This window comes from Xiphophorus maculatus, chromosome 5 (assembly GCF_002775205.1).
Source record: "Xiphophorus maculatus strain JP 163 A chromosome 5, X_maculatus-5.0-male, whole genome shotgun sequence".
NCBI lineage: Eukaryota > Metazoa > Chordata > Actinopteri > Cyprinodontiformes > Poeciliidae > Xiphophorus > Xiphophorus maculatus.
Genome location: NC_036447.1, coordinates 8837216 through 8849225, shown reverse-complemented (window position 1 = coordinate 8849225; position 12010 = coordinate 8837216). Strand labels below are relative to the sequence as shown.

Sequence of the window (12010 nt, the reverse complement as noted above, 5' to 3'; positions counted from 1 at the left end):
GTAATCAGTGCAAACTGACAGGAAACAAAGAAAATTAACATGAGTTTATTATTTAAAGTACAAGACAGAGTCAGTTTCCCTTAAATGACGTACTGTCTGTTTGGTGTAAGATATCAGCTGTTTTCAGGTCAAGAGGCTCAAGTTTGAATGAAGTTATTAGTGGCAAATTGAATCCCAAGTCTTTTGTGAAGTCATCAAGCCTAAAGTCAACAAATAAATCGTTACCATGAAAATGTTGCAGTCTTCAGTTAATTGCATTTGGTTGCAACATGAGAAAATTATGCATTTTGTTACATTTATTTCAATAATTAGTATTTACCATTTTATCAAAATTTATTCAGCAGTATTTGATTACAAATGCAAGACATTCTGCACAAAACACGAATTTCTCTTTACGCATCAGATTTAACACTGTGGGAATAATGGACGCTGTTGATTCTAAACATGACTTTTCCACCAGTTTAGCTCCGACTAAATAAAAATCTATTCAATACACAGATAACTGTGTAATCTGTGTATTAAACAAATGGATTGAATTTTATTGAAGGTATTTATTTCACTGTGGAGACATACAGTAGATCAAGCATATAGTAATCTAAAACGGTTGCATGCATGAAAGTATTTTTTTCTTTTTCGCTGAATACACTCTGGCTTATCAGCCACAGACTTTAGAAACCGTTTCTTTTGTACCACTTGGCTCTGGCAACAACATCATTGGAGTAATCTTTGCCAGTCGTTTTTTCATCCACATTTTCATACGAATGGACATTACCATCCCCCGTGTTGTAGGCCGCTATTCCCCCTGCAGAGAAAAGAAAAGTCATAATGATCAAACTATAACAACCGGAATGCCAATGTGCTTTTTAAATATTTTTTATTAGTTCACCAACTTATCCTACAGCCTGCTGAAGAAAAAATATATACCAGAGTAAAGTGATCAACAATGGCACATGTAATATTTAAACTATTTATTCATTTGAACAGCAAAGATGTGAACTTGCCAATGAATGCTACACAGAGTCAATTTGAATGCTGAACAGCAGGGGGCGCTTAATTTGCTATAGAGCAGCGGTAAGCCTCTCAAAATGTGCAATGCAATAGTTAAATGTTCAGTCAGAGAGGTGAGCCACAGCCTCAAATGTTCATGTTTCAACAGAGCGGATTTGTAGATATGAATAATTTATGTAAGAGGGAAGAAGACGTTGAACCTGGTATTGCATAACATCGATATATAATTACCAAAGTTTCAATTCACCCCAATCTTGAGTTTTCTCACAAGTGAAAGAAAGGCAGTTGGAAGACTTTTCAGACAATTGCTCAAGAGTATTTTCTCAAAGAGGCTATTGTGAGAAACAAACCTTTCAGCTGCTGCTCTTTGCTCCAGTTCGGGAACTTGTTCTGAATCCTTTTGATGAAATGAACAAGGATCCCTGTAGCTTGGCGGAGATGCTCCTCGCTGTCCCAGTCTCCTTCCTTACGGTGATGTCTAATGTCCACCTACATGTTTTTGGAAATTGAAATAGTTGTAAATCTTTCTTTTGGAGTCAATTGCCAAGATTTTGCACGTTAGACCTAAATAGTATTTGTTGACCTGCATGAGTCCCCAGGCGTTACCGTGATCCCCCCAACCGTCATGCAGGACGTTTCCAGCTCTGGACTCTCTGGAGATGATGGCAGCAATAAGGGCAGGATCGATACCAGACTGACTTCCCACTCTGGTGATTTTTGATTTGTACTTATTCATTCTCCCAGAATCCGTTTGGGCCATGGTTTCTGATGCCCTCACGCCTGTTTGGAGAAGTTACAATTTCACAAGTTTGTTCTTTTTCAGCACAATAGATCAACATTTTCAGTTCAGTCATATGCTTATCTTTAGTATTTACCAAAATAACCCAGTCTGTCCTGCTGAGAGGTCTTCTCAGAGGCACCTGAAGCTTCAACTCTGTTGATGTCTCCATAACCTGTAAACATATCGGCATTTACATAAAGTGCATGAAATAGACAAATCTTTACATAAAATCAAATGCTTTCTTTAACCACGTCTCCAGCTACACTGTCTGAAATGATACTTGGTTTTTGCCTACTTAATGAAATACTTTAGATTTAAGGCCAAAAAAAAGTCTCTTACTTTTAAGTCTGACATCAGCATTTGACCAGACATCATGCATCGTATAAACAATAAAATACTCACTCATCTTTGCAGTTTCTCTTGCTGAAGTTCCCTTTAAGCTGAAGTGGAAGATCTGCTCCCTGTTCAGCAGTCAGGAGTGGACTAGGAACGTGCTGGATGCAGGACAGTCTTTTATACCCTTTTTCCTTTCACGTTCTGACATACTGCAGTTGGTTTTAGTTTCTGTTTCGCGTCTATCTGTGCTTTCACACTCAACGTCAGTTGTTTGCAGAGGAGGGAGACGCACCCAAAGGAAAAAGTTTCCCAAGAGCCACGCCCGATTAGACAGGCGTTTTCTTTTTTTAAAAAAAGAGATCACTCGCTATCTTAATTATTGTGTCAGTGTCATTTATTTATTTATTGACTAATTTTACTTCCTTTTACACAAACCTATTCTGCTCTTTTTGATAAATGCAGGACATAGTGCACAGAACATTAATTTCTCCTTAGACTACAGATTGACTCAGACAAAACATTACAATAAAATTATATTATTCAAACGTAACAATTAACTTTCATAAACATGGTACTTTTATCATATGATGTGCTAATTAAATTGCACAAACGTAATGAAGTATTGTATAAATCATAATTAAATTATACAAACGTGATAATTACGTTGTACAGGCGTCATAATTTCATCCAGTAAGTGGTGATAGTATGCCTTCAGTCCAAAGATGCAAAACTCAGTTTTATTTTGGGCCAAATCAGGATTATGAATGTCCTCAAAGGGCCGGTTGTGGTAAAATGTATTGATGAAATTCATTAATAAACCTCTAAAATATAACTAAACAGCTGCCTCTGTAGTGGTTATAAAACTATTTTAGACAACCAAAAGGGAAAACAAGATCTAGTGATCTGCGATCGATTATTTTGATCTTTCAAGTTCAGTGCTACAAACAGATACAGTAAAAGGTAGCCTAAGTTTAATGAAGTTTAAAAACAATGTATTTTTCTTTAATGTTACTTTTCCGGCTATGTTTGTTTATAATTCTTGAAAAGTTCAACCTTTTAGATTTTAAGTTATGAGAGTTTAATCGTTCGAGTTTCGATTGGTTTTGTCTGATCGGATGTAGGGGAACGCGACGCTTCTGCTCCTCCATTGCAACACTGGAGACTAAAGCAGTGACATCGTGTCCGTGTTTTCATTATTCCCCTACAGGTAGAGTCTTTACTCATAAGGGGCGTAACACGTCTGCACTCGATGAGTACCGTACTTCTTAAAGTTAAATAATACCGAACATCATTACATTGATATAATTTTGCAGAGTACAACAGAACACGACTATGGACAGAGGAAAAATAAAAGAATTAAATCTTCTGAGGTAAAAAGTCAGAATTCTGAGAATTTTAACTTTTTTTCAAATTCTGACTTTTTCCACAAAATTCTGAATGTTTTCCTCAGAACTTTGACTTTTTATTCTCATTTCTCATATTTTTCTCAGAATTCTGTCTGCAGTCATGCACAGCCTAATTTTGAGACTTTCCCCACACAGCATGAGTGCATTTCACCAAACAGGAAAAGCAACAAGGTGGAGACAGGAAGCACAATCACCTCTGAATTGTCTGCAAGGAATAAACTCGGTTGATTCCTCTGCTACTAATTGTTTATTGACCCTCCAGTGGTTTTGAGCATTGGGGTCATTTGGACCTCATAAGTTTTTTACTCTGTGCCCTGTCTGGTGAGGTCGTACTAATCCCACGTGAGCTTTTCCATATTTGTGTGTGTGTGGTTTTGGAAACTGACGTTCTGATGGTAAACCCAGTACCACATTTTGAGCAAGCTATGTCTGAAATAATGTTTATTTTTTACGTAATAAATAAAATATTTTATATTTAAGGAGATAAAGTGAATACTTCTGTTTCTTTTAAATGTTACAGCAGAATTTGGCCGGACAAAATACATCATATAAACAATAAAAGTACTCACTCATTGTTGCAGTTTCTCTTGCTGATGCTCACTTGGAGCTGAAGTGGAAGATCTGTTCACTGTCCTGCCGTCTGGGGTGTAAACGCAGTGGGTGCAGGACAATCTTTTATAACCTTTTTACTTTCGTCTGTGTTATCACACTCAGTGCAACACAGGAAATTGTGCATGAAAAGTCCCATTCTGACCGTTGGAGTGTTTGTGTGCATTTTGAATACAGGAAACCAGATTTTTACGCCAAGAGTGATAATGCTCGCTCATTTCCAGCACATCATTTGCTGTATGAAAGCAGAACATGTGGATGAATGTTGTTGTGCTGAAAATAAAGTCTTAAAATACAAACATTTAGTGTTTTACAGTCATCGAGGATGCTTTCTGTTGTCTGGCGAGGATTATTATGGCGTTGACTCAAATTCAGATGTTGAATGGAATGTGGTTATGTAGAGATTTTATTGAGAAATATAAGAAAATCACAACTTTTTGTTATTATTTTTAACAGCTGCAGTTTGTTTTTTTGTTGGTTAGATAGAGAGTGAACTAGATCTCAAAAACAGTCAAATGTGGTGAAATTTTCTTTTATTCTTCTGCAGCTGAAAAGTGACATTGCTTTAGGGAACATTTTGCCATCTCTACTCCATCACTCTATTAAAGTAATTTGTTGCTTTAGTATTCTTTAAACTAGTCTGGGAAAGAAAAGCATAATAACTTCTTAGTTAATCTGTTTAACAAAATCTGATATCAACCACATGGGTCTTAATTGAAGCTTCTTCGTTGGATAAATTAACCAATTCACATTAATCAAACTACATCAGAGGTCAAAATTAGATTTAGGAATCTTGTGTCATCCTCTAAAATGTTCCCAGCTTCTTATTTCTGAAAACAAGGAATCTCCAGGACAGGAAGTGTAGTTCACCACCTGCCTGTGGCCTTGGATGGTGTAGTTTCCTGTCAGGCCTCCTCCATTCACAGCGCAGAGCGCCAGGTGGTTCCGCAGCAGGTCCATGGCGTGGCGAGACGGCAGTGTGGCCGTGTAGTTTCCAATGATGGACACGCCGTAGCCCAAGGCGTTGTGCCCCCTGGTGTGTCTGCCGACGTGGTTCCAACCCCGTCCTTCATAGACGTAACCATCAGATCCGACCACGAAGCTGAAAACAAAGATACAAGATAGATAATTCAACATATCAGAAATCATGACATGGGTTGTGATGCGTTTTAGCAGCTGGTTCCCACACACTGTAAAACATTTGAGCCACATTTAGTATTTGTGTCTACTTTCTTCTACTCTCTAAATAAATGTAAAGTTTTAGATTTTGAACGTAAATGTGAGTTTGTGAAAGATAAAGGTACAGCAGTAAGTTTTTATTAATTTTGTCAAACCTCCAAGAGTTGAAGAAACTAGAGATTTTAGGTTAGCACTTAAAAAAAACTAAAAGAAGAAAAAGACAAGAGTGAGAACTATTTCCCAGAATGCTTAGTGGCTTGTTTCTGTATCCTGAGATGGAAGAGCGTTACATTGATCTGACTCTTGTGTTTTATTAAGGCAAAAGTTTATTTTAGTGCTTTAGGATAATGTCCTGTTCACACTAAATGTTTCTGAGCTGAATTCATTGTGATGTTTAACAAAATTCATTATCAGATCAGAAATTTTGTTCATGCAATTTGAAACAAATAAAACAGGCTCATGGTTATCAGAACTATTCAACTTTGTGAACCCTCATACAACAAATTTAGTCAAAGAAAAAATAACATATGATCACATTTTTAATTCAATAGTATAGGCTTCGATCTTCATATCCAATTCTGCAACAAAGTGGAACTTTCAAAACTTGATTACCTATATCCAATGTCGTTCCATCCACGGTCTTCTTGGTGAAAACGTTGCATGGACCTCATGTTACGGGAGCATCTTGAGAAAGATAAACAAGGCGCCGAAGGCTCGTAAGTATGGTGAACATAGAGAAACTTGAGTGGGAGGGAGAGTGGAATCGGTGTATCCCGTGAAGCTTTCGCCCCCCACTGGCAGCGAGGGATGATCTGAGGGCAATCTGCATTCAGGAGGACACCGTTAATTAGTTCCTATCTCACAACACCATCATTTATATATATGTCAGTTTATTGCCAAAGTATTTTTGTCCTTCCTGCCCTTCAAAACAAAGTGAGACTTTGTCTATGGTTGTTTTATTTCTTTGCTAAATTTATAACTTTTCATCTTGAGGTTTTCTATATTTGTAACCAATAGTCTGCCTTTTCTTTTAATCCTACATTTTTTTGCAGCACATTAATCAACATTCTTCAAATTTTAAAGTGCTTCTTGCTATGCTACAGTTTACTATGCTATGCTATTCTATGCTGTGTGGTATGGTTTGATATGTTATGCTAATTTAATTTTTGCTATGCTATGGTTTGATATGCTGAGCTATGCTATGCTATTCTATGCTATGCTAGGTGGTATGGTTCAGTATTTAGCTAATTCATCATTTCTTCATAATCTGACCCACTTCTTTGCCTCTGCAAAAGACAAGCATCCCTACACAGCATGATGCTGCCACTACCACAGTTCTCTGTAGTGTGTACAGACTGAATAGAAATCCATGCACTTTGTTGTGTTGATTTATCACATAAAATCCCAATAAAATACATTGAAGGTTGTTTGTAGCATGAGAAACTTGGTACAAATGTTTAAAAAAGTTCAAGGAATGTGAACATTTTTGTAAGTTGCTCTTTCACCTCTTTACAAAATATATCATAATGTCACCAGATGACATCAAAATCTAAAATAAACAAAAGTACAGTTTGTTTAGCAAGAGCAAGTAAAGACTGATTTTGAAAGTTTATCTTTTAAGATCAGGTTTTACCTGCAGCCTTATTTTATGCTTAAATACCTCCGACATAATAACATTACTCACCCAGGTATCTGTGCATAAATGTATTTAATCCTTCCTGCACCGCCTTTCCCAAACCAGAGTCCTGAGCAATCCATTCTGTCTTCTCCAGCTTCCAGACCAATGTTAGTGTCGTCATCACTTCAGTGTGAAGATCAAGTGGCTCCAGAAGTTGCCTTGAAAGTTGCCTTCTCTTTGGGCTAATGTAGCTTGTCACAGCATCGATGCCTTGTTTCTCAGTCAGAGTGAAATTATAGTATCCCCTTAAGATCTCACTGAGGGCCAGAGGCTGCTCAGATGCTGGCAACTTGCTCAGATGCATGCCCAGTAGAAGTCCATCCATGCCACCATGTATAACAGCATCTGTGGCCAGAGTGGCAGGCCGAGATAACTTAAACACCTTTGGCTGCTCCACATTGTCCCAGCACCCGTTGGGACCCAGACGCATGGATGGTGGGATGTCCTGAAGGCTTAGAAATGACAGGCCTAACGTCCTGCCGAGGGACAGAGGAAAGATCCCAAGAGCTTCTGTTCCTTCCATCTTGGCTTTCAGTCCTGATTCAATCCCTAACAGTAGGGGTGCAAGAGCAACCGTGGTCCCGTCCGGAGCGAGGACCACCCCGCGCTCCTCACCGTTGTCAGTCACAATGTGGTGGATAGCCTTATCAAAAAAGCTGAAGGATGTTGCATTTAGGATTGATCCCTCCAAACCCTCTGTGTCACTAAGATTGTGCGACGCGCCTAAGAAATGGATAGTCATCAGATCATCATGGCCAGCCGTCCTCCGCAAAGCTCTAACCAGAGCCAAGGGCGACAGACCAGGGTTGGAGTCTTCAACCTGCTGCACAGCTTGGATGAAGCTCTCCATGTTACGCAAGTTGACGCCTGAAAGAAATATGATGGATGTTTATTATAGATCAGTAAAGTCATTGACCCAGAAAGGCACTCACTTTATGGACGTTCACTTGTGGCATTTGAGATTGAGTCTAAATTACAAGCCTTAAACTAAAATGAATGTTGGACTCAATAAAAAACTGCTTTAAAGATGACCTATTATGCTTCCTTGAACAGGTTAGAATAGGTCTACAGACAATACAAAAAATGTTCATCAAATCTTTTTGCACAAAATCATTCTTAGACAATAAGATTTCAGTCTGGTCAGTTCTGCCTATTTTGAGCTGTTTTAGGACATCTTGTCACTTTAAATCCAATTAATCTGCTTCTGGCCACGCCCCCCAACTCAACGTTTACACTTGCATCTGAAAATGGTCAACAGTCAACAGATGCGCAATTATACAACCACACATCTTTGAAAAGCAGAAGTGGAGCCTCCTGCAAGTGTTTTGTCAGCAGCCATTGTACAGCATATGCAAGCGGTAAAACCAGCTGACTAAATGTGCTGGAGCTCCGCTTGGGTTGCTAAGGTGATGGGCTGGGTTTCCTAGGTAACGGTGTAATGCCCGTCAATGTGACTCAACAACCAGAAGGTTTCTGAAACTGAAACACCAAAAAACAGGAACTTATTGCCAAAAAATAAGTTCCTGCTTTAGTTTAAAGCAAGAACCAAAAACTTCCCAAAAAATACCTGGGTGTTTTTTTTAAGAGCAACGGCTGTTTTTAGAAGCACTTGAGACCCAAATGGAAATATAAAAATGTGCAACATGTACATTTTGAACAATAGGTCCCATTTAAAGAGAAAGCAAATATTTTTTCTGTGAAGACATGGATTCTTTTAATGACATTCCAGAGGAGATGCTGGAGAAACTGATTTCAGCCCAACCATGCAGATCTTGTAAGGCTTTGGAGTTTCAACAAACAGGGCAAAAATGAATGTGATCCTAACAATGTTTAATTTTGTTATGTGTTTTTTTCTCTCCCCTCCAGCAGGTCTTGTGTGGGCTCTAGTGTCCCTTATATGAAAGCAGACTGACAGGAAAGGGGAGAAGACATGTGGCAAATATCGCCGGGTCCAGGAATCGAACCCACGACGTCCGCGTCTAGGCCTCCAAATGTGCGTCACGCTATCCCCTACACCACCACAGTACGCCTGTCGTGTGTTTTTAATAATGCATCCAAAACAAACATTTATGCTTACAATTACAAATATGCATCAACTACAATACTTTTTTTTTTATCCCAGCAAAGTTTTAAAATGTGAATTTTCTTACAAACGTTTCTCATGTCTGTGTTTAAAGTGTTAAGTAAATGAATATTGTCACATTTCTGTGTAAAGTATCTTCTTCCATATTAACCTCTTCAGATTAGGTGCCTTTTTCTTCTAGGATGATATTAACACACTTAGCTCTGTCAAAATTATCTGTGGATAAATGTTCTAGAAATACAGTATTCAGTTATAAAGGTTAATTGTCTTTGAACTTAATGAGCTTACCTGCTGGCCTGTTGTAGACTGTTAAAAAGTTTAAAGCAAGAACCAAAAATGTAAATCGAAAAAAAATCATGTTGCATTTCCTGGTTGTTAGCTTTTAATGTCCAGTTTTTTTGATTAAATAAGATAACAGGATACATCTAAGATTTGAGGAATCTCTTGTTTTGCACTCTATCAGTTGCCATAAAAAAAAAATCTCCTCCACAGTAAGAGTCTGGAGGGGCTTCTGAGGGTTTTGTGTACGTTTCTTTTTGTGTGTGGGTGTACATGCTTGACTGCAATGTCCTGTCCCAATAGTACTATTTGCGCACTCAATGGTACAAATATTGATTTAGCCTACAGTCAAGCAGCAAAGTCTGCTTCTACTGGTTAATAAAAACAGCTATGATGAAGGTTTGTTTTTCTTTTTTTAAAAATAAGATCCGACTTTCCCGTCATGTCACTGTTGTCATTACAAGCAGATCCATTCATGGCTTCTTCTGTGTTCTTCTTGCTTGAATGCAACCGATGTGAAAAATAAAGCACATGTAGAGTTACTATTTACCATCTAACTGCTGACTGCAACCAGAGTGAGGAAACATCTTAGTCACTGTTCATCATGACCAGTTAACTGAACGTAGATTTGTGGGGAAAAAACAAGTTTAGAAAACCTTGCTTGCAGGAGGATTTTTTTTTTTTTTTTTTTGAAATCCTGCCAAGCAGCTCGTTCTTTTTCATGTTTAAAGGCTTTTAAATATCCATCTATGTGTAATTATTAGTGATAAAGAGCCTGAAATAAGTGGACTTTTTAATAATATTCTAATCATGTGGTCAAAACCTAGATTTTGCCTTTCTGTGTGGAGTTTGTCCGTTCTCTCTGTGATTTTGTGGGTTTATTCTCACTTAATCCCACAGTTCAGAAACATGCATATCAGGTAAAGTGACCTCTCTAATCTGTAACCAAACCCTGTTTTATTAAATCAAATCAGGTTTGAGGAAGAATGGGTTAAGGATCCAATCTGAACTCCACCCAGCTATTTATTTTACACTTTAAACCAGATCAAATATAATCCAGAGTTCCTGGAAAGGCGAAGTAGGCCTTTAATCTACTGGAAATCTGGAATTAGAAACAAACATTGGTATCATTAGTGTTCAATTAATTTTATGACATTATTTGCCAAGTTCTGTACACCCAACATGAAAATGTGAAACCAAAAAAATATATTTTTTTTGTCATGTTTAAATCTGTTTATATAATGTTTTAGGATTCAATCTTCAAAATAATCTGGGTAAAAATAAAATAATAGAAAATAAAATGCTGTAAGAGTTGAGACTACACTTGTAATGCACTTTTTTAAAAGGGTATATCTTTAAAGTTTTACCTTAGTTTTTGTGCTGTTGCTAATATAGTTAAGTTAGATATAGATACAAACTCAGAGTTCTGGGGCCCATTTCCCTCTGTGAAAATCTCTGTGGTTTCTCACTTCTCTTTCTGCAGGTGCAGACTTCTAGAATATTTTCTTTTATTCTCCTCTTCCTTCATCCTATCATCCATTTTTGATTTTTCATTTCCCTTTTCATTTCCATGTCCACTGAATTTTGAAATAAACTTAAAGCTATTTCTAAAGAAGCTTTTTTAATATAAATTTTAAAATGATTTGTGTGTTTTGGCTGTTAATATTAAATAAATCCTATGCAGAAACTGTGATTTGAGTCAAATTTAAATAAAAACGGATGCACAATAGTTTTACTTTGTTGGAAAGAAGGAAAACGTCGTTGTAATAAGAAAAACCTCATAAATTAGTTGCTAACCATCTATTTCTGCACAACACTCAAAATGTACTTGCATATCGTACATATAAATGACCACTTTTCACATTTTAAGGTCACCTTAAATGACCTTAAAGGGAAGGTCAATTAAGGTGAGAATGTTTTTTGCAGTTCCACTGATTTAGAGGTATTGTGTACGTTTTGGTTAAGGGTTGGGGTTAGGAATAGACTAGTAAAGTGTTTCTGTGAGGCATAAATGTAGCTACTAAAATGAATGTAAATCCATACAAAGTCCTAATACAAACCGCTGTGTGTGTGGCTCGTATCGCCACCTGCTGTCAGAACTGGGTCAGCTCACCGACACTCAGAATGGGACCACCACAAAACTGATTGTTTCTTTTTTTATATCTAGGATAACATTGGTCATCTCTTTGTGCTTTCAAATTTCAATTTTTACTTAGTTTTAGATTAACTATTTTCATTTTTATCTTTGTCTGAGAACATATGTTAGCTTATCTCTGTGACTGATGCAAATATGAGAAATACAGGGATTGGGGAACTATATCTTTTTTTTTTTAGTTCCAGATTTCCTGCGTATTCAATCAGGCATCATATGGCACTGGGCAGATGCTTTAGTTTTCAGGGTCTCTTTTTTGGACATCAAACTATGAGAAATTAAACAGAAATAAATATTTATTTCCTATCTTCCACTATGATTCTGTATCTCCAAGGTGGCTGTGTGGAGAGAGTTAAGCTTGACCAGACTAACCACGATGACAGGACCTCCTATATCATTGAGAGTGAACCCTTTATCAACACCTTCATCTCAGTCCTCAAGGAAAACAGTGGCTTCAACTGTGCAGTCTTCACAGGTGGCATCATGGAGACCGTCCTCA

At 37.5% G+C, this 12010-nt stretch overlaps 2 protein-coding genes across 4 annotated transcripts; both read right to left on the bottom strand.

The window, feature by feature from the left end:
• Positions 1-29: 29 nt before the first annotated feature.
• Positions 30-4188, bottom strand: LOC102216738 (lysozyme g-like). 3 transcript variants are annotated; one of them, XM_023333210.1, is made up of 5 exons: positions 4101-4188; positions 1884-1961; positions 1592-1788; positions 1359-1497; positions 30-802 (listed from the first exon to the last, which is right to left on the bottom strand). In XM_023333210.1, exons 1-5 carry the CDS (start codon positions 4102-4104, stop codon positions 669-671), a joined length of 552 nt encoding a protein of 183 aa, XP_023188978.1. In that variant the 5' UTR covers positions 4105-4188; the 3' UTR covers positions 30-668. The 3 variants fall into 3 exon arrangements, with proteins under 3 accessions (XP_023188978.1, XP_005797551.1, XP_005797552.1); XM_005797495.2 differs by lacking the exon at positions 4101-4188 and adding an exon at positions 2192-2426 and having other exon boundaries at positions 31-802; XM_005797494.2 differs by lacking the exon at positions 4101-4188 and having other exon boundaries at positions 1884-1971.
• Positions 4189-4656: 468 nt separating this feature from the next.
• On the bottom strand, positions 4657-9612 carry pglyrp2 (peptidoglycan recognition protein 2). The gene is made up of 4 exons (XM_023333363.1): positions 9369-9612; positions 7004-7864; positions 5932-6142; positions 4657-5242 (listed from the first exon to the last, which is right to left on the bottom strand). Exons 1-4 carry the CDS (start codon positions 9436-9438, stop codon positions 4939-4941), a joined length of 1446 nt encoding a protein of 481 aa, XP_023189131.1. The 5' UTR covers positions 9439-9612; the 3' UTR covers positions 4657-4938.
• Positions 9613-12010: the final 2398 nt, after the last annotated feature.